Genomic DNA, 23,979 nt, shown 5'->3' with positions numbered 1-23,979 from the left:
GTCACCATTGTACAGCACCCCTCTTCTCACCTGGCTCTCTCCCATCCTCACCATCTTCTAACACCCCTCTGCTCACCTGGCTCTCTCCCATCCTCACCATCTTCTAGCACCCCTCTGCTCACCTGGCTCTACCCTATCCTCCCCATTGTACAGCACCCCTCTTCTCACCTGGCTCGCTGCCCTCCTCTAGCACCCCTCTACTCACCTGGCTCTACCCCATCTTTACCAATGTACAGCAACCCTCTTCTCACCTGGCTCCCTCCCATCCTCACCATCTTCTAGCACCCCTCTGCTCACCTGACTCTCTCCCATCCTCACCATCTTCTAGCACCCCTCTGTTCACCTGGCTCTCGCTCATCCTCACCATTTTCTAGCACCCCTCTGCTCCCATGGCTCACTCCCATCCTCACCATTGTCCAGCAGCCCTCTGCTCACCTAGCTGTACCCCATCCTCCAGCACCACTCTGCCCCCCTGGCTCTCTCCCTTCCTCACCATTGTCCAGGACCCCTCTGATCCCCTAGCTCTCTCCCATCCTCACCATTGTCCAGCACCCCTCTGCTCCTATCCTCACCATCTCCTAGCACCCCTCTGCTCACCTTGCTCTCTCCTATCCCCACCATTGTTCAGCCCCCCCCCCCCCCATCTTCACCATCGTCCAGCACCCCTCTGTTCACCTGGCGCTCTCCCATCCTCACTATTGGTCAGCCCCCACCCTATCCTCACCATCGTCCAGCACCTCTCTGCTCACCTGGCACTACCCCATTCTCACCATTGTACAGCACCCCTCTCTTACCTGGCTCTCTCTCGTCCTCACCATCTTCTAGCACCCCTCTGCTCACCTGGCTCTCTCTCTCATCCTCACCATCTTGTAGCACCCCTCTACTCACCTGGCTCTACCCCATCCTCACCATTGTACAGCACCCCTCTTCTCACCTGGCTCTCTCCCATCCTCTAGCACCCCTCTGCTCACCTGGCTCCACCCCATCTTCACCATTGTACAGCACCCCTCTTCTCACCTGGCTCTCTCCCATCCTCACCATCTTCTAGCACCCCTCTGCTCACCTGGCTCTCTCCCATCCTCACCATCTTCTAGCACCCCTCTGCTCACCTGGCTCTACCCCATCCTCACCATTATACAGCACCCCCTTCTCACCTGGCTCTCTCCAATCCTCACCATCTTCTAGCACCCATCTGCTCAACTGGCTCTATCCCATCCTCACCATTGAACAGCACCCCTCTTCTCACCTGGCTCTCCCCCATTCTCCCATCCTCTAGCACCCCTCTGCTCACCTCTACCCCATCTTCACCACTGTACAGCTCCCCTCTTCTCACCAGGCTCTCCCCCATCCTCATCATCTTCTAGCACTTCTCTGCTCACCAGGCTCTCTCCCATCCTAACCATCTTCTAGCACCCCTCTGCTCACCTGGCTCTAACCCATCCCCACCATTGTACAGCACCCCTCTTCTCACCTGACTCTCTCCCATCCTCACCATCGTACAGCACCCCTCTGCTCACCTGGGTCTCTCCCATCCTCACCACCGTCCAGCACCCCTCTGCTCCCCTGGCTCTCTCCCATCCTCACCATTGTCCATCACTCCTCTGCTCACCTAGTTTTCCACCATCGTTCAGCACCCCACTGCTCACCTAGCTCAACCCCCATCGTCACCATTGTAGAGCACCCCTCTTCTCACCTGGCTCTCTGCCATCCTCTAGCACCTCTCTGCTCACCTGGCTCTACCCCATCGTCACCATTGTACAGCACCCCTCTTCTCACCTGGCTCTCTCCCATCCTCACCATCTTCTAGCACCCCTCTGCTCACCTGGCTCTCTCCCATCCTCACCATCTTCTAGCACCCCTCTGCTCACCTGGCTCTACCCCATCCTCCCCATTGTACAGCACCCCTCTTCTCACCTGGCTCGCTGCCCTCCTCTAGCACCCCTCTACTCACCTGGCTCTACCCCATCTTTACCAATGTACAGCAACCCTCTTCTCACCTGGCTCCCTCCCATCCTCACCATCTTCTAGCACCCCTCTGCTCACCTGACTCTCTCCCATCCTCAACATCTTCTAGCACCCCTCTGTTCACCTGGCTCTCTCCCATCCTCACCATTTTCTAGCACCCCTCTGCTCCCATGGCTCACTCCCATCCTCACCATTGTCCAGCAGCCCTCTGCTCACCTAGCTGTACCCCATCCTCCAGCACCCCTCTGCCCCCCTGGCTCTCTCCCTTCCTCACCATTGTCCAGGACCCCTCTGATCCCCTCGCTCTCTCCCATCCTCACCATTGTCCAGCACCCCTCTGCTCCTATCCTCACCATCTCCTAGCACCCCTCTGCTCACCTTGCTCTCTCCTATCCCCACCATTGTTCAGCCCCCCCCCCCCATCTTCACCATCGTCCAGCACCCCTCTGCTCACCTGGCGCTCTCCCATCCTCACCATTGGTCAGCCCCCACCCTATCCTCACCATCGTCCAGCACCTCTCTGCTCACCTGGTACTACCCCATTCTCACCATTGTACAGCACCCCTCTCTTACCTGGCTCTCTCTCGTCCTCACCATCTTCTAGCACCCCTCTGCTCACCTGGCTCTCTCTCTCATCCTCACCATCTTGTAGCACCCCTCTACTCACCAGGCTCTACCCCATCCTCACCATTGTACAGCACCCCTCTTCTCACCTGGCTCTCTCCCATCCTCTAGCACCCCTCTGCTCTCCTGGCTCCACCCCATCTTCACCATTGTACAGCACCCCTCTTCTCACCTGGCTCTCTCCCATCCTCACCATCTTCTAGCACCCCTCTGCTCACCTGGCTCTCTCCCATCCTCACCATCTTCTAGCACCCCTCTGCTCACCTGGCTCTACCCCATCCTCACCATTGTACAGCACCTCTCTCTCACCTGGCTCTCTCTCATCCTCACCATCTTCTAGCACCCCTCTGCTCACCTGGCTCTCTCCCATCCTCACCATCTTCTAGCACCCCTCTGCTCACCTGGCTCTTTGCCCCTGGAGAGATGGTGTGTGAGAATAGCTTAATGGCTCAACATTCCCCCCCCCCAAAAAAAAGAATATATAAAAAAAAAAATATATATATATATATATATATATATATACACACACAAGGAAACCCTCCAGTGGCTTTTTCTTGTAAATTAGATTGTAAGCCCATAAAATCATGAAAAGTGGGAGAGAAGAGTCCTGTGATGAATGTTATGCACTATGTAATACTCTGCTACACTACACAGCATGTGTGCGGACACAACACTACCTGGGGTAGATGACCATCATCCAGTGGAGAACACAGTACATGATGCTATGAGGAAGGTCCTGGCATAAGATATCACGGAGGTGACGAAAGATGGCATGGTGGCACATTAAGGCTACAGCCCGGCAGAGGTCATAGTGTGGAGGAGCACATGGTGCCAGAACAGAGTACACAGACTGAAGCTCTGACACCACTCTGTCCTGAAGGTCCTTTAAATGCTTTGCCATATCTTTTGTATTTCCATTCTCCCCCATTAGTCTAGCGCCCATCAGTCTCTCAAAGACTCCCTTCTCCAAGGCTTGGAAGAACTGCTCTCTCCAGTGTTTGGGGCGTCCCATTGGCTTCCACAGCTGTTGTGGTGGACCTCTGGTCTCTTCAGCATCCAGAAGCTCTTCTCGCTCAACAATACGGATAGCAGAGACTAAGACAGCAGGGTCTGAGCTTGCCATGGTCAGTGCAGAACCTGCCAGTGAGAACAGAGTGTGACCCAACTCCTCACTCAGCTCCTGAACCCCAGCAAAAAAATGTTGCACTAAATCTGCTGCTTCTGCATTAGATTGTACATAGTGACCAGAATCTACAAATGGGCGAACCCTTTGTAACCTGTACAATATGTCATCTCTGAGGTTTTCCAGATCCCGCAGGTTGACATGAGCCTTCAGCAGATGTTGGTGATCAATAAGATCTCGAGTCTGGTCAATCAGCGTAGGCACTGTGAGCGGAGAAAGAAGAACAAAGGCTTAGTAATGTCTGACTTTACCTCCTACCATTGGAGTAGCCCTGTGCCTCATACCCTTCGAGTGTCTCTATGCCACATACGATTTAACCCTCCAAATGGCCCTGTGCCAACTGCACCGCCTACAGTCTGATTAGCCATGTGCCCCACCTCTCTGAGCAGCCCTATGCAGCATACCCTTTTACCCTCTGCAGACTCCACCTCCTACCATTGGAGTAGCTCTGTGCCCCATACCCTCTGAGTGTATTGGGGATACATATATCTACCACCAGTCCATGAGGAGAACAGTACTTTCTCTTCTACACTATGAGGCGGCACATATCCTTCCAGTTACTCAGGTACCCAGATCTAGAAATGGAGTCTCCTTACATTTGTGGGGAAGTCTGTGGCCCTGTTATCTGTATTCTGTCTCTCACCTGTATAAATATATGGGAGACTCTGTATAACCACAGAGAGCTGCACGTGCTCCATCACCAGCTGGTGAATGGGCTGAAGGTGGCTGCGTGGGCCTTCGTCTGACCGCCAGATGTCTTGCACTTTGCTGAGAGCCTGCTGTACATGACGGACCTCTGTGTATGCCATCTGCAGCTGCGATAAGCCATGTTCTACTGCCTCAAGGTACGACTGTAATGCAGACTACAATCACACAGAAAAAGTTACACTTAAAGCAAACCAAAGTCATGTATAGCAGCACATGATGCAGGGGGAGAGAGAAGATCGTTGCCGGCAGCCCCTTCCCCACTACCGCTGCCACCCGCCATGCACAAACACATCCCCACACATAAACTGCCACACACACACATCCCTGCACATAACTTGCCACACACACATATCCCCGCACATAACCCGCTACACACATCCCCGCCACACACACACATCCCCGTCCATAACCTGCCAAACACACATATCCCCGCACATAACCCAACACACACACAAAACACGCCACACACACACATCCCCGCACATAGGAAGCCCTAAAAGGAATTGTGTGGGAAACGGTTATGGAGGGAAAAAAATGCAGAGGAAATGTGGGATACTCTAAAAAATGTACTTGAATCATTAACTATTAAATACATTCCAAAAGTAAATAAGGGTAAATTCAATAAAAAAAAGCCACCATGGTTGGACAAAAAAGTAAGGTCAGCTATCAACAATAAAACAAGAGCGTTTAAATTCTATAAAAATAACTTAAATGAGGAGGCATTTGCCAAATATAAAGAATCAAACAAAACTTGTAAAGGGGTAATCAAAGCGGCTAAAAGAATATATGAAGAGTGCATAGCCACTGAAAGCAAAACCAACCACAATTTTTTTTTAAATATATAAATAGTAAGCGCATAATCAAGGCAAACATAGGCCCATTAACTGACACCAGTGAAAAAAGTGTTACATAAGGGAAAAGCAAAACTGTTAAATTAGTTCTTCTCATCAGTATTTACTAAGGGAAAGCAGACTGAGGAACGAACATCTACCACAAATGGGACAAATCAGCCAGATCTCATTGTTGATTTCACGCCAAATGAAATAATACTGATGCTCAGGAAAATCAAAACAAATAAATAACCGGGGCCAGATGGTATTCATCGCAGGGTACTAATGGAATTAAGGGATGAACTAGCTACCCCACTACATTAAATCTTTAGCAATTCACTATCAACAGGTATAGTACCAAAAGACTGGAGAATTGCAGAGGTAGTGCCAATATTCAAAAAGGAAAAAAGGAGGATCCCGCTAATTACAGACCGGTAAGTTTAACATCAATAGTGGGTAAACTATTTGAAGGATTTTAAGGGATGGTATCCAGGAATATTTAGACCTTCACTGTTTACTCAGTACGAACCAGCATGGGTTCGTGAAAAATCGTTCATGCCAAACTAATCTACTAGGTTTCTATGAGGAGGTTAGCAAAAATCTTGATGGAAACGCTGTGGATGTGATTTTCCTAGATTTTGCTAAAGCCTTTGATACGGTACCACACAAGAGGTTGATAAATAAAATGGAGGACATGGGATTGGGTGAAAATATCTGCAGATGGGTAGGGAACTGGCTGTGTAATAGGGAACAAAGAGTGGTTGTGAACGGTACAGTATCAGACATAATACCGGTACTAAGTGGAGTGCCTCAGGGTCCGGTTTTAGGGCCCATTTTATTTAACATTTTTATAAATGATATTGGGATCGCACCTCGAATACGGAGTACAATTCTGGGCCCCGCACTATAAAAAGGACATCATGGAATTAGAAAAAATCCAAAGAAGAGCAACAAAGCTTATTAGAGGAATGGAGAATTTAAGCTATGAGGAGAGATTAACCAATTTGGGACTATTAGAAAAGAGACGTTTAAGGGGGGACATGGTCAACATGTACAAATATATCGGGCCAATATAAGGAACTGTCAAACACCCTTTTTTTCTAGTAGAAATGAAGCTAAGACGCTGGGGCATGAGTATAGATTAGAAGAAAAAAAGATTTTGTTCAGCGAGCAGAAAAAAATTCTTTACGGTTAGAGCAGTCAAACGCTGGAACTCTCTTCCCAGGGAGGTGGTGTCAGCCACCTCAATAAATATTTTCAAAATAAGGTTGGATAAACACTTATTGGCTTAAAACATCCAGGGTTATAATTAGGTAACATAATCTGTCTTTAAAATATAATAACATAATATACAGCGTAACTAGGTTGAACTAGATGGACGCAAGTCTTTTTTCAGCCTTACCTACTATGTAACTACAGTATGTAACATAACCAGCCACACACACACACATCCCGCACATAACCCGCCATGCACACATACATCCCCACAGATGACCCGCCATGCACATACATCCCCTCACATAAACCTGCACAAACACACACATCCCAGCACATAACCCGCCACACACACATATCCCCACACATAACCCTCCACGCAAAAACATCCCCGCATATAACCCACCACATACAACACATCCCTGCACATAACCCGCCACACACACACACATCCCCACACATAACCTGCCACATACACATACATCCCAGCGCATAACCCGCCACACACACACATCCAAGCACATAACCTGCCACGCACTCACACATCCCCGCACATAACCACACACACACACACATCCCACCACACACACATAGCTCCCTGCACATAACCCACCACGCACACACATCCCCGCACATAGCCCGCCACACACACATAACCCACCACACACACACATCCCCACGCATAACCTGCCACACACACATTTCCCGGCACACATGCACACACACATCCCCGTGCATAACCCGCCACACACACACGTCCCTGCACATAACCCATCACACACACACATATCCCCGCACATAACCCGCCACACATGCCCACAAATCCCTGCACATAACCCGCCACGCACACATACATCCCCGCGCATAACACACCACACACACCCATATCCCTGAACATAACACACCACACACACATCCCGGCACATAACCCGCCATGCACACATACATCCCCAAAGATAACCCGCCACACACACACATCCCCGCACATAACCTGCCACGCACGCACACATCCCCGTGCATATCCCGCCACACACACACATATCCCCGCACATAACCCGCCACACACAGACACACACATCCATCACATAAACTGCCAATAACACATACATCCCCGTGTATAACCTGCCGCACACACATATCCCCGCACATAACCTGCCACACACATATATCCCTGCACATAACCCGCCACGCATGCACACACATCCCCGCGCAAAACCCGCCACACACACACGTCCCCGCACATAACCCGCCACACACACACATATCCCCGCACATAACCCGCTACGCACACATACATCCCCAAGCAAAACCCGCCACACACACACATATATCCCCGCACATAACCCGCCACACACACATCCCCGTACATAACCCGCCATGCACACATACATCCCTGCACATAACCCACCACACACACATACATCTCTGCACAAAACCCACCACACACACATCCCTGCACATAACCCGCCACACACACATAACCCTGCACATAACTCACCCCGCATGCACACACATCCCCGTGCATAACCCGCCACACATACACATACACGTCCCTTCACATAACCCACCACGCATGCACACATATATCCGTACATAACCCGCCACACACACACATATCACGGCACATAACCTGCCACGCACACACATATATCCCCGCACATAACCCGCCACACACACATCCCCGTACATAACCCGCCATGCACACATACATCCCTGCACATAACCCACCACACACACATACATCTCTGCACATAACCCACCACACACATCCCTGCACATAACCCGCCACACACACATAACCCTGCACATAACTCACCACGCATGCACACACATCCCCGTGCATAACCCGCCACACACACACATACACGTCCCTTCACATAACCAACCACGCATGCGCACATATCTCCGTACATAACCCGCCACACACACACACATATCACGGCACATAACCCGCCACGCACACATACATCCCCACGCATAACCCGCCACACATCCCCGCGCATAACCCGCCACACACATATCCCTGCACATAACCTGCCACGCATGCACACACATCCCTGTGCATAACCCACCACACACACGTCCCTGCACATAACCTGCCACACACACACACATCCCCGCACATAACCCGCCATGAACACATACATCCCTGCAGATAACCCGCCATGCGCACACATCCCTGCACATAATCCGCCACACACATTGAAGGGTTAAAATTTGGAACCCATGTAGCATATAAGAATTTGCACGTAGACTATTCTCATTATGGTTAGACTGTTTTTCCATGGCTACATTACAAGGTCACAGATAATAAGCCTGTGTGCCTTATCACTTCATACTGAGCTTCTACTTCCCACCCTCCCCCTCTTGGAATTGGTATGCAGCGTGCACCTGCATAAACTCCTGTATAATCGAAACCCCCCCCCCTTGTTACTCATTTCTTTGTGTATGATATTTTGTATGCCCTCCTGTTTAATCTGCCCAGCAACTGTTAAACAGCCAATAACAAAGTACCACACATTTGTCCACACCCATGTATCATGTCTTTTAACTTACTGTTAAACTCCTAATAAACCAGAGTGAATCTTAACCTACTACTGTGTGTTTCGTGTGGAGTTTAAGTTTCATCTCTCACTGGTACCTAAGGGGCCATCAGGTCGAGGGGCTACACATTTATCCTTACAATTTGGGGGCTCGTCCGGGATCCAGACGATCGTCCCCTGATCGGTAACATAGAGAATTACTTGTCTGTCTTTTCCGCTAAGGGATTGCGACCATCTACTGGATCTGAACTCACTCCGTGTTCCGGGAACACGTGACAAGGTAATATTTAAATCCGGGACTTAATATTACGTAATTGTATGTAAGGAAATTTATGAAGTCATAAAATGTATCAGGGATACAAGGACCTGGGGTCCACGTAAAGGTAATTCAAGTCCGGGACTTGAGATTACGAAACAGGTATCCGGGATACCGCAATTGAACCAGGGGTTCACAGAGAAAGCCTCCTCGATCTGATCGCCTAAATATATGTATGTACATGTTTGTCTGTTAATGTTGCAACTGTGTATTTGTTTAAAACACTCAGTAGACGGGTGGTAAGTGCACGTACGCTGAAGTGTTCTGTCTGTCTTATATACAATTGTGCTGTATATTTTGTATTAGGGATACTCAGTGAACGGGTGGTGAGTGTACGGCCACTGAGTGTCATTTGTTGTGTAGAGCGATTCTAAGTAGATTTGCAAAGTGATTTGGCTACTGAATGTCATTTTGTTTAAAGTAATTTTAAGTACAATTGCGACTTGACTTGTGACAGATATTATTGTGACCATATTGACTGACATACTGTTATATTATGGGATTATATTAGAGTAAAGAAACAGAATATTCCCCGCTTTTACCAGGAGAGACATGTAAAGAATATGTTGCCCGTGTCTCCCCCACAAATTACTATTTTATTAACCCTTGGGTAGACAATTTAGCGGGATAGATAGGATAATTAAAAAATTGTCCCAAACCAATAATAACACCAATAGGATGTATAATATATTTAAAGAAAGCATGCAAAGGACGCAGCTTTACCCAAGGAGATATGAGACTCATTGTTAATGATATAATTGACCATTACAATAAATGAGACTGGGAAAAAGTTCCACTTATCAGTGTACCCTCAGTCACACAAACAACTGTAGGTTACCCACTTAATACACAAGAAAGCATAGATGCTATGTGGGATCAACTTGCTGCACATATGAATGAAGTGTTTAAAGCACGCTCATCTCTCCCCATAGCTGTAAGTTGTAAACAGAAAGAGTGACAAATTTCTGGAAGAGATTCAAGAAGTGCTGGACCGAGGAAGCAGGTCTGCCGCTTCTGCATAATGATAATTTACTTGTTTCTACTTTCATTAATAATCTGCTGCCGATATATATCCTCGCTGTGAAGCAGAGTGTTTCAACTTGGACCTCTGATACAGTGAAGGATTTTGAAAAAACATTTGTATGAAAAGGAAGCAGCAGGTTGTTTTGAAGTTAAAAGAAACACTGTCACACCATCACATACCCCGTTCATACGCTTCCAAAATCAAAACAATCCTAGGAGACAGAATAAACCATTCCGTCCTCCTAGAGACAGACTACCTCAGAGGGCTCCTGCGGGACCCCCACCCAACAGGCAGACAAGCTGCTATAACTGTGAAAGGGATAGCCATTGGGCTAGAGACTGTCCGTTCCCTTCAAACAAACCCCGACAGGTCAGTAACCCCATGCAGCCCAGCCAACCCAGACCTAGAGACAACCCCAGATTTCAGATTGACTGGCAGGGACAGACCTTAAAGGGCCATGACATAGGAAAACATGAATTTACTGTAATACCTGACTGCCCAATCAATTTGCTAGGCAGAGATCTTCTCTCTGTGCTGGAAATCACAATCAGTCCATCAGAAGCAGGAATTGATGTTTCATCACCACACTTGCTCATGACTGACAGTTCTGACCCAAACACAGAATTAGACACTGTAAATCCTCAGATATGGTCAACAGGACCTCAGAGCAATAAACCAATTAATCGTTCCCATTGCACCCATTGTACCTGATGTACACTCACTCATCTCAGCCATCCCTGTAGATGCCGCCTACTTCTCAGTAACCGATTTGAAAAATGCATTTTTTAGCATACCTGTGGACACCCAGACACAACTGTTATTTGCATTTTCTTTTAAGGCCAGCAGTTAACATGATGCAGACTGCCACAGGAGTATATTGACTCCCCTGTTGTGTACAGCATCGTGCTCCAAGTCACAACCCCCTGGCACCCCCCCTATGGTTCAGTCCTGCTACAGTATGCAGATGATCTGCTTATCTGTAGTTCAACAAAGGAGGCATGCCGAGAGGATAGTATATCACTGTTAAACTGGCTCTGTGAATGTGGGCACAAAGTGTCAAAAAAAGCAAAAATGCAATGGTGCAAAAAGAATGTTAATTATTTAGGTTTTGTCTTGAAAAAGGGAGAGAGGAAAGTCAGTCCACAACGCATTCAGTCTGTACTGGGTCTGGTCCGCCCAAACACTATTATTACAGACAGTGGATTTCTGACTGTTCCTACTATGATAACATTTTGAGACAAGCCACACTCAATGACAAACCTAAACAGATACAATGGTCACAAGAAATGTTAAATGCATATGAAAGCCTTAAATGTATGTTGATGAAAAGTCCGGCATTGACCCTCCCAAACTATGTACAACCATTTCATTTATATGCAAGGGACAAAATGTAAAACCATGGCGGGTGTGCTGACACAAAAACATGGAGGTAAGCTGCGCCCCGTGGCATTCTTTTCCAAAGTGATGCCGGTGTCGGTCCAAGGTATGCCTGCCTGTCTTCGGGCACTGGCGGCCTGTGCAATGGTAGCTGAGATGGCAACCACACTCACCCTAGGCTCACCCACTGTTCTCCATACCACACATAATGTTGTAGCATTACTTAAAGGGCTACACACACAACATGTCAGCCCAGCGTCTTAGTGGAGATGAGGTCCTGTTGCTAGGAAGCCCCTCACTCACCATTAAGTATGCAAACGCATCCTCAGGCCCCGCACCCATTCTAAATGCACTTTTAGGATTAAAAGGGCCACAGGATGACATTCCTGACGATCATGACTGTTCTGCATCAATAGAGTCAGAGACCTCCCCTAGACTTGACATTTCCCCTGTACCAATACCAGGTTCTGACCATGTATTTGTGGATGGTTCTTGTAATAGACCCAATGACTCGACATATCAGGCAGGCTACGCAGTGGTACGCCTCCCAAATGACATTTTAGAAGCGAGACCCATTCCATATCAATCAGCACAAGCTGCAGAACTCATAGCGCTCACAAGAGCTTGCCAAATGTAGAAAGATAAACCTGATCACTGAACTACAAAGCTCAGCATCACAAAAAGACTTGGATGACTGGTTATTTCCAATATTGCAGAAAAATCCTATAACAGGATTGATCTGCAAAGAGGGGAGACCATGCATACCACAATCAAGCGCCCCATTGTTCATTGCTCACTACCATGGGGTAGGACATTATAGCAAAATCACCACAGCTATACTTTTGAGCAAAGACTTTTATATCACAGATGCTAAAACATTGGTAGATTAGTACATTAGCAGATGTATTACCTGTCTGCGCAACAACCCTAATAACCCAATGAAAGCAAAGCATCAACACCCGGAGTACCCAACTACTCCTTTCACACATTTGCAAATTGATTTTACACATATACCTAACAAAGGTACAAAACAGGAGTATGCTTTGGTTATAGTGGATATGTTTTCACGATGGCCAGAGGCATTCCCAACAAAAGCAGAAGATGCAAAAACAGTTGCACGCATACTAACACAAGAAATCATCCCTAGATGGGGATGCCCGCTCCAAATAGATAGTGACAAAAGCACTGCCTTTACAGCAAAAAAATCACACAAGCTTTAGTGAAAGCACTTCAAATAGATTGGAAATTTCACATTCCTTATCATCCCCAAAGTTCAGGAATTGTGGAAAGGATGAATAGGACTTTAAAGGACAAACTTAGGAAAGCAACAGGAGGAACATTTAATAAATGGAAACAAATCCTCCCCATTGTCCTAGCAGAAATTAGAATGACCCCCCAAAAGACTCTGGGTTATTCACCCTTTGAAATTTTAATAGGAAGACCTTTCCCCCTCATCACCAGACTTAGTGAAATTGAACATGGTGTTATTTGTAAAAATCTTTTTAATCCACAGGAATCAACACATCCTTTCCAGATCGGAGACAAGGTCGTTGTGAAGGTTCTCCCCAGGAATAAAGGTCCAGGAAACTTCACCTATGGTCCAGAAACAGAGATCGTAGCGGTAACGAGGACGGCTGTCCTTACAGAAGAGAGTCCAGTGTGGATACACGCATCCAGGGTAAAGAGAATCCCGAGTAACGTCCCGGATAGAGAACAGATCAAGGCGAGGTACTAATGGGGGCAGACAGCCCTAACCTCCTACATGATGGAGAAGACGACTCACCAGCAGATGAGGTCATTCTAGAATTCTGGACGATGATGGATAACGTATATTATTCTATTGATTCTTGTTTGCCAGATACCTTTGCACAAAAACTGAAGTGGACATGACTGAAAAGGCAGGCGTATACATTTTCTGGTACAATTTTTTCAGCACCGAGGTAGCCGCCTACCAGATAGACTTTTGCACCATTAACCCCTGTGTCTCCAAACGATGGACATAGGGATGTAATAAGAATGGTCACCCAAATGGTATAGAACAGGCCCTTGTTCAATTAGCAATCTATATATTGATTATTCTTACAATTATCTGTATTGTTGTTTTTTGCATTATACCATGTTGTAGAAAACTTGCTACTAAAGGTATTGAGAATACTCTTATGTATGAATCCATTGCCCCTGCACATGCAAATTCCCCTGAAGGCTACAAGCAATATCTTGCTAAGCACAGAAATAAGGAATTCAGTAAGAAGAATCATATCATCTAAATTCATGATTCTAAGAGGGGATTGAAGGGTTAAAATTTGGAACCCATGTAGCATATAAGAATTTGCACGTAGACTATTCTCATTATGGTTAGACTGTTTTTCCATGGCTACATTACAAGGTCACAGATAATAAGCCTGTGTGCCTTATCACTTCATACTGAGCTTCTACTTCCCACCCTCCCCCTCTTGGAATTGGTATGCAGCGTGCACCTGCATAAACTCCTGTATAATCGAAACCTCCCCCCTTGTTACTCATTTCTTTGTGTATGATATTTTGTATGCCCTCCTGTTTAATCTGCCCAGCAACTGTTAAACAGCCAATAACAAAGTACCACACATTTGTCCACACCCATGTATCATGTCTTTTAACTTACTGTTAAACTCCTAATAAACCAGAGTGAATCTTAACCTACTACTGTGTGTTTCGTGTGGAGTTTAAGTTTCATCTCTCACTGGTACCTAAGGGGCCATCAGGTCGAGGGGCTACACATTTATCCTTACACACATCCCCGCACATAACATGCCACGCACGCACACATCTCCGTGTATAACCCGCCACACATATCCCGCCACACACACACACATCCCCGCGCATAACCCGCCACACACACAACCCCGCACATAACCCGCCACACACACATATCCAGTCACATAACCCACCACAGCCCCGCGCATAACCCGCCACACATGCACACACATCCCCGTGCATAAACCGCCACACACACACACACACACATCCCTGCACTTAACCCGCCATGCACAGATACATCCCCGCAGATAACCCACCACGCATGCACACATCCCCGCACATAACCTGCCACACACACACATATCCCCACACATAACCCGCCATGCACACATACATCCCTGCACATAACCCGCCACACACACATCCCTACACATAACCCGCCACACACACATCCATGTGCATAACCCACCACACACACATATCCCCACACATAACCCGCAAAAATCACACACATATGTGACACGCCAGAACTGGAGTACCCCTTTCGTGTCACAGAATCATTGGTGGCCAATGCTGCCTAAAAATACACAGGATTTTGGAGGGTTGCTAGGCAGCTACCCCGCAGCAGCATGGAGGTCAGGAGGGACTTTAGGACCTGGTAAGGTGCTGGGAGATAAGCAGGAAGTTAGAGCCCTGCTGTTGCTGGGCAGATTTGAGTGTAACAAGTGTGCTGTGTGCAGTGAGAAGAGCAAGGAAGGAGAGAGAGGGAGAGCCCCTGCTGTGTAATGAGTAAGCAGGAGGACTGAGCAGAGCTGAAAGAGAGATCCCAAGCGGAGCAGCAGGTGGGGAGTGTTCTGCGGTGACCAGCGTCTGCAGGGAGAAGGTGCCCAGACTGACAGTAGGGACCAGAGAGAGAGGACCCCAGCATTGTTTGGCAGCATAAGGGCAGGAGGGCCTGTGTGCCTCACAGCAGTATCAGGAACAGCAGGGAGCCAGCAGAGTGTTGCAGCACAAGGAGTCGTGACTGGCAGGAGTCAGCAACAGGAGCCGGCAACAGAGCCTCAGGTACCCTGACACTGCCCCACTCACACTTGCCACCCACCATTACCCCAGGAACTGTCATGCTATGCCCGCATTGACAAGCCCTTGCCCCTGTTTCAATTAGGGCCTGTGCTTCCCAAGTCCTAGTCCTGTGATCACAGCCTGAAGGCTGACTGGACCATTTATTGGAAACCTTTTATTTGAGTCACACGCAGTATTGGACACCCTTTGCCTTGGATTACAAATTCTGCATTACAGTAGTTGCTACTTCAATTATGGTGCACCTAGGCCCTAACAGGTACCTTGTGCTATTGTAGAACTGCGCAGTTCAGGGACTTATTCTTTGGTATCTGGACACTTACTGTTATTAACACAAGGTAGAATCTGTGGCATATTGCTGTCATTTATTTAAATGTGATTGCAAGTCTTTTGATTGATGGTTAGAATTATTTGCAATGTGGTCCTAGTGCATAGTGATATTGGTGACGCAGTATACCGTGCGAATTGCGGCCTGCAGAGGTTACAGATGGCCCGTCGCGCACGATATCCTCTTCATAGGACATTATTATTGTTTGTTTTTCATTGCATTCATTGTTGGAAACAATATATTGCAGGGTTGCCGACCCTCCCGAAATTTCCGTGAGTCTCCCGAAAATCGGGGCTCCCTCCCGGCCCCCCGGAAGGGTGGGCAACCCTCCCGGATTCAGGGGGGACCCCCGCTGTCCCCCGGATCGCGGCATTTAAATGCCGCAATCCTCGGGTCTCAGAGGAGGGGGCGGAGCTGAAATGTCACAATCGCGTCATTTTAGCCCCGCCCCCTCCACAGAGATCACTGAATTTGCCTGTTTACCAGCATGGGGGCGGGGCTTAGTGATGTCACGCTTAAGCCCCCCCCCCCCCCCCCCCCCCCCCCCCCCCCTCCCCTCCTGAACAGCTACTGAATCTCTCCTCTCCGGGCTTCTCCCGGAGAGGAGAATGAGAATTTCGGCAACCCTGATATATTGCACTTATTATTGCAGTGTATTGTGTGAGGTGTGGCCTACAAATGCCACAGTGACCCCATTGCGCACAATATCATACAGGAGAATTGTCTTTATATGTATCTTTTTGCCAATTATTGCATTCCAGTGTCATTGTTATTGAATTGTTTAACCCCTTTCATAGCGGTGATTCTTGATCCCTCCTGCCGTAAATTAAATTATTTTGATCACCATCCTCATGTGTGGCGACCATTCTGTGTGGTTGTTTTGGGGTATTACCATCCCAGGGTGCCTTTGTCCCTCCGCCCTCTGAATTGCAGGCGAGTGAAGCAGGCAGGTCGCAGCCAAGCAGTGCCAAAAGGAAACAGAAACATCAGGTAACGATCACACACCTGTACCCAGTCTGACAACATCACACATACATCCCCGCATATGACCCACCACACACACATACATCCTCGCACATAACCTGCCACACACACACACACTTACTTTTTTTTTAGAACAAGAGAGAAAAGGGACTGCTATATGGGGAATCATAAAACGTAACCTTTATTATTTTATCGTTTAATATTCCCAAATTTACTATACGGGAATTCTGATTGGCAGCGAAAAATAGGGGTTAAAAATTAATACATACAAACGTATATACATACATAGTGCTCAAAGAAAGAAATGTGTTTTAAAATCACATTTTAATCCGGTTTGAAAGATGTTAGTTTAATTTCTGTCAGTGATGTTTGTGTAACATATGATTATCCCCTTATAGGTAAGACACACACACACCCCTGCACAAAAACCGCTACACACACACACATCCCCGCACATAACCCGCCATGCACACACACATGCCTGCATGTAACTGGCCATGCACACACATCCCCTCACACATACATCCCCGCACATAACACGCCACGCACACATGCATCCCTGCCATGCACTCATACATCCACGTGCATAACCCGACACTCACACATACATACCCATGCATAACCCACCATGTACCTTTAGTCTTGACTGTATGGAGCTGTTGCGCTGCATCTCCCGTCTCCCGTACTGGCCAAGGTGTGCCAGCTGGTCAGGGTGACAAAATATTCCAGATGCCCATTTCAGGGCTGCCCCTCTCGCCAGGCTATCCGCCTTTTCCAGCGCTAGCACCTCGCCGTCTGTCACACATAATACAGTGATCAGGAAACACTCTACCACCTCACACATAATACAGTGATTAGGAAATGCTCCGGCACCTCACACATAATACAATGTTTAGGAAATGCTCCGGCACATCACGCGTGATACAGTGATCAGGAAACGCTGCAGCACTTCACACATGACTGATGCTCCAGCACCTCACACATGGCCGATGCTCCAGCACCTCACACATGACACAGTGATCAGGAAACATTTCAGCAACTCACACATGACACAGTGATCAGGAAACACTCAGGCACCTCACACATGACACAGTGATCACACTCCGGCACGTCACACATGACACAGTGATCAGAAAACACTCTGGCACCTCAAACATGATACATTGATCAGAAAACACTCCAGAAACTCACACATGACAGTGATCAGGAAACACATCTGGCTCCTCTCACGTGACAAATCAGGAAATGCTCCAGCATCTCACACATGACACAGTGGTCAGGAAACGCTCTGGAACCTCACACATGATAGTCATCAGGAAACACTCCAGCATCTCACACATGACTGATCAGGAAACGCACCAGCACCTCACACATGGTATCCGGACTATTTGTAGACAACAAGTAGATAGACAGCCATTAGGTCGACACCATTAGTTCGACAACTCAATAGGTCGACATGCTTTTAGGTCGACATGTCATTAGGTCGACATGTCATTAGGTCGACATGTCATTAGGTCGACATGTCATTAGGTCGACAGTCAAAAGGTCGACATGGTTTTTTTCACTGTTTTTTGAGCCGACAGGCGGTATTTCATGCCCTACTATCCACTAGGGCGTGGTGGGAGAATAAAATAGTGTGCCGAGCGCAGCGAGGCACCGTGCCCGAAGCATTGCGAGCGAAGCGAGGGGCTGCGGTTCACTTCAAACTGTGTCCATGTCGACTGTGTCGACATTTCGGCCAAAAACAGTGAAAAAACCCATGTCGACCTTTTGACTGTCGACCTTTTGACTGTCGACCTAGACACTGTCGACCTAATGGCAGTGTCGACCTAATGACATGTCGACCTAATGACATGTTGACCTAATGACATGTCGACCTAATGACATGTCGACCTAATGACATGTCGACATAATGACATGTCGACCTAAAAGCATGTCGACCTATTGAGTTGTCGAACTAATGGTGTCGACCTAATGGCTGTCTATCTACTTGTTGTCTACAAATGGTCCCACATCCCTCACACATGACACAGTGGTCATGAAACGCTCTGCAACCTCACACGTGACACAGTGGCCAGGAAATGCTCTGGCACCTCACATGTGACACAGTGATCAGGAAATGCTCCGTCACCTCACACGTGACACAGTGGTCAGGAAACGCTCCGGCACCTCACACATAATGAGGTAGGAGGCACAGTGTCAGGCGGGGATCGCAATGTCCCGGATAATGAGGTAGAAGGGGCAGTGTTAGGCGGGGATCACAATATCCCATAATGAGGTAGGAGGCACAGTGTCAGGCGGGGATCGCAGCATCCCGGATAATGAGGTAGGAGGGACAGTGTCAGTCAGGGATCGCAGTGTTCCAGACAATGAGGTAGGAGGCACAGTGTCAGGCTGGGATCGCAGCATCCCGGATAATGAGGTAGGAGGGACAGTGTCAGGCAGGGATTGCAGTGTTCCAGACAATGAGGTAGGAGGCATAGTGTTAGGCAGGGATCACAGTGTCCCGGATAATGATGTAGGAGGTGCAGTGTCCCGAATAATGAGGTAGGAGCGCAGTGTCAGGTGGGGATCGCAGTGTCCCGGATAATGAGGTAGGAGGCATAGGGTGACATTTAATGAGATGCAAAAATGTGACTTTTGCAATATATTTGACAAAAACAGCCGAAATCACACTTTTTTCCGAATTCGCATAGTTAATGAGATGCAAAAATGGCCGATTTTGACGCGAAATCGCACTTTCAGAAAGTGCGATTTTTACTCGCGCCAGAACTCGCATCCAGATGTTTTCCCATTGAAAAGTATACAATTCGCATATCTAATGAGATGCGAATTTGGGAAATGTGTCTTAAATTCACCAAAAAATCAGACCAGGTTCTGATATGCGAATTGGCCAGAACCCTGCACAGATCATTGAGATCTGTGCATGGTCCTATGTTAAAAAACGTGTTAAAGTGTTTTTTTGGGGGAAAAAATGGTGTGAGGTCCCCCCTCCTGAGCATAACCAGCCCCGGGCTCATTGAGCCGGACCTGGTTCCAAAAATACGGGGGACAAAAAAGCATAGGGGTCCCCCGTATTTCTGAATCCAGCCCCGGACTCTTGGCCGGTCCTGGTTCCAAAAATACGGGGGACAAAAAATTTGGGGATCCCCCGTATTTTTAAACCAGCACCGTTCTCCAACAGCCCGCGGTGTCATGCCACAGCCGGGGGACACTTTTTACATAAGGTCCCCCGGCCGAAACATGAGCACCGTGGCTGGTCAGCCTTGGACGGGGTACTTGGAGGAGTGGGGACCCCCCCAATAAAGGGGTCCCCCCCCAGGCTTCACCCATCCAGGGCTGAAGCCTGGGGCTGTCACCAGCGTCCGTGTCCAGTGGACGCTGGCCTGATGGGGTTAAATCTCACAAACGTAACATTACTTTATGCAGGAGAACTACAAGTGCCAGCCCCAGATGCTGGGACTTGGAGAACCACTAGTCCCAGCATGTGGAGGAGGTCTGCTGGCACTTGTAGTTCTCCTGCATAAAGCAATGTTACGTTTGTGAGATTTAACCCCATCCACTGGGCACGGACGCCGGTGACAGCCCCGGGCTTCAGCCTTGGACGGGTGAAGCCTGGGGGGGTCCCCACTCCTCCAGGTACCCCGTCCAAGGCTGACCAGACACGGTGCTCATCTTTTGGCCGGGGGACCTTATGTAAAAAGTGTCCCCCAGCTGTGGCATGACACCTCGGGCTGTTGGAGCCCGGTCCTGGTTTTAAAATATGGAGGACCCCCAGATTTTTTGTCCCCCGTATTTTTGGAACCAGGACCGGTCCAAGAGTCCGGGGCTGGTTTCAGAAATACAGGGGACCCCTATGCTTTTTGTCCCCCGTATTTTTGGGACCAGGTCCAGCTCAATGAGCCCGGGGCTGGTTATGCTCAGGAGGGGGGACCTCACACGTTTTTTTTCTCTTACAAACACAAAATCGCACAGTACCTCAAATTCGCACATTTTCATGCCTAAAATTCGCACATTATCGCACTTAATCGCACTTTTCTTTCCGGAACACGCACCTCATTAAATATGCGAATCCGCGGCAAAAATGCGATTTTAAAAAAGTGCGATAATGGGCGATTTTGAAAGTGAGAAAAAAACGCATCCTATTAAATGTCACCCAGGGTGTCAGGGGGATCAGTGTCCCGGATAATGAGGTAGGAGGTGCAGTGTCACGGGGGATCACAGTGTCCCAAATAATTAGGAAGGAGGGGCAGTTTCACAGGGAAATTGCAGTGTCCGGTATAATGAGAAAGGAGGGGCAGTGTCACTTTGGAGGGGTATTGCAGTGTCCCAGATAATTAGGTAGGAGAGGCAGTGTCACGGGAGGATTGCAGTGTTCCAAATAATGAGGTAGGAGCGCAGTGTCAGGCGGTGATCGCAGTGTCCTGGATAATGAGGTAGGAGGTGCAGTGTCAGGTGGAGATCGCAGTGTCCTGGATAATGAGGTAGGAGGGGCAGTGTCAGGTGAGGATCGCAGTGTCCTGGATAATAAGGTAGGAGGCGCAGTGTCACAGGGGGATCACAGTGTCCCAAATAATGAGGTAGGAGCGCAGTGTCAGGCGGGTATCACAGTGTCCTGGATAATGAGGTAGGAGGGGCAGTGTCAGGCGGGGTTCGCAGTGTCCTGGATAATGAGGTAGGATGCATAGTGTCAGTTGGAGATCACAATTTTCCATCTATGATACATTACAGTGACCCCTTGTGCAGAGTGTAAGATTTGTCTGATACAGCACCGCGCCCCACTACGCAGCAGCCTGAACACGAATCATCCTATTTGCATGTTATAAATATCAAGAATTCCACAATCACAGTAAAGCACATAGTACAGTAACATGACACGCCTGTGTATGACACATGATATATAATGTCTGCATGTAGTACTCCATGAAGTAACATGATATGTGTGCATAGACCATCCTCTGCAGTAACATAGGACACATCTACATATAACATACTTGTGTATGACACGTCTGCATATAAACACACCTGTCTAGAACACATATCACATGCATGCAAGCATACTCGGTACATAGCGTGGTGAGATGCACTTACCTTCTGCAGACATACTCGGCCACTGAGGGATGGGAAGGGTCTGGCTGCTTCCAGCACAAACATCCTCTCATAGGCAGGATGTGGGGGGTGGCACAGGATCTGTAGTGCCCACCCTGTGTGTCTGCCTGTCACTGCCATACAAGACAATGGAGAGAGGTAAAGTGCCAGCCATTCCTCATTCCTGTAAATCAGGGTCCCACACGCACATGAGATGGGGGGGGGGGCACAGCATAGCTGCCTACCCTCCTGTATTCAGGAGACTCCCTGAAATAGCACAATTAACAAGGAGAAAAAAAGAATGTCCTGGTGTGGTGCACCTGTTCAGAATCAGACGAATAAAATGTAACCTTTATTAGTGATTTTTAAGACAGCGAAATATAAAAAAACACAAACAAAACATATATAGTGTGTTTAAAAAGCGGTGGCTCTCTGACTCTACACAAATAATTGACTCTTGGTAAGTGTGATTTTACAGGTATAGTTAGCCGACACTCATTCTAATAATATCTAGAGGTAAGTATGTAGGTGTCTTGTTGGCTCAATTCCCCTGTGTTGTAGGTGCAGGCGACTGACAGTAGTGTGGTGGTTTAGTATATTTAACACCTTATACTGGTGCAGACCACATACAGTTCCTATCAGGCTGGAGATGATGTCACAGTAGTTATCTTGGTATCTGTCCTAGGTATAATTGATCTTTGCAAAAAGTCTTTATAGTAATGTTGACACTGGTGTCGACTGATGTCAATAGTCTCTCACCTAGTGAATCTATTGGTGGCTGCCCTTATTTGGCGGGCCCAGTCACTATTAATAGATCACTGATGTTCCACAAACTTATACAAGTTTTTATTGAGAAAGGTCAACACGGATGTCGACCAGTAGTCACTATTTGCACGTTTAATTCCTTTATATTCGCTTTTAGTACATTTATTCAATATTTCAAGGTAAAGTGCCTGGCTTCTTTGCTGGTAATTCCTATCTTTATAGAAACAATGTCATGCAGATTGGAAACATTGTCTCAGATACACAATTGCCAATGTATGTTGTATAATGGCTGGAATTATATCCAGCATGAGAAGCAACAACAATGTGACTATTTGTCAGTTTCTCAGTGGGTATAAGGTGAGAAGTCAGCTTGTTATGTCGACTAGTATGTCAACATCACTTGATATAGGCTTTTGGTATACTACCCATAAACGCCTATATCAAGTGATGTTGACATACTAGTCGACATAACAAGCTGACTTCTCACCTTATACCCACTGAGAAACTGACAAATAGTCACATTGTTGTTGCTTCTCATGCTGGATATAATTCCAGCCATTATACAACATACATTGGCAATTGTGTATCTGAGACAATGTTTCCAATCTGCATGACATTGTTTCTATAAAGATAGGAATTACCAGCAAAGAAGCCAGGCACTTTACCTTGAAATATTGAATAAATGTACTAAAAGCGAATATAAAGGAATTAAACGTGCAAATAGTGACTACTGGTCGACATCCGTGTTGACCTTTCTCAATAAAAACTTGTATAAGTTTGTGGAACATCAGTGATCTATTAATAGTGACTGGGCCCGCCAAATAAGGGCAGCCACCAATAGATTCACTAGGTGAGAGACTATTGACATCAGTCGACACCAGTGTCAACATTACTATAAAGACTTTTTGCAAAGATCAATTATACCTAGGACAGATACCAAGATAACTACTGTGACATCATCTCCAGCCTGATAGGAACTGTATGTGGTCTGCACCAGTATAAGGTGTTAAATATACTAAACCACCACACTACTGTCAGTCGCCTGCACCTACAACACAGGGGAATTGAGCCAACAAGACACCTACATACTTACCTCTAGATATTATTAGAATGAGTGTCGGCTAACTATACCTGTAAAATCACACTTACCAAGAGTCAATTATTTGTGTAGAGTCAGAGAGCCACCGCTTTTTAAACACACTATATATGTTTT

General features: G+C 47.4%; 1 protein-coding gene across 2 annotated transcripts in view; it reads right to left on the bottom strand.

Moving 5' to 3' along the window:
* The window catches only part of EXOC3L1 (exocyst complex component 3 like 1), a 154,426-nt gene extending 132,336 nt beyond the window's left edge, over positions 1-22,090 (bottom strand). For both annotated transcript variants that reach the window (XM_083165050.1, XM_083165051.1), the window contains exons 1-4: positions 22,005-22,090; positions 17,548-17,708; positions 4,416-4,635; positions 3,267-3,975 (exon numbers count right to left, since the gene is read on the bottom strand). In XM_083165050.1, the coding sequence (XP_083021176.1) occupies positions 3,267-3,975; positions 4,416-4,635; positions 17,548-17,708; positions 22,005-22,017 (1,103 nt within the window). In that variant the 5' untranslated portion in view covers positions 22,018-22,090. The remainder of the gene's footprint in view (positions 1-3,266; positions 3,976-4,415; positions 4,636-17,547; positions 17,709-22,004) is intronic.
* Between the last annotated feature and the right edge of the window lie 1,889 nt (positions 22,091-23,979).

Source organism: Crinia signifera, chromosome 11 (genome assembly GCF_055691185.1).
Source record: "Crinia signifera chromosome 11, ASM5569118v1, whole genome shotgun sequence".
Taxonomy (NCBI): Eukaryota; Metazoa; Chordata; class Amphibia; order Anura; family Myobatrachidae; genus Crinia; species Crinia signifera.
This window is presented reverse-complemented; position numbering and strand designations above follow the sequence as displayed.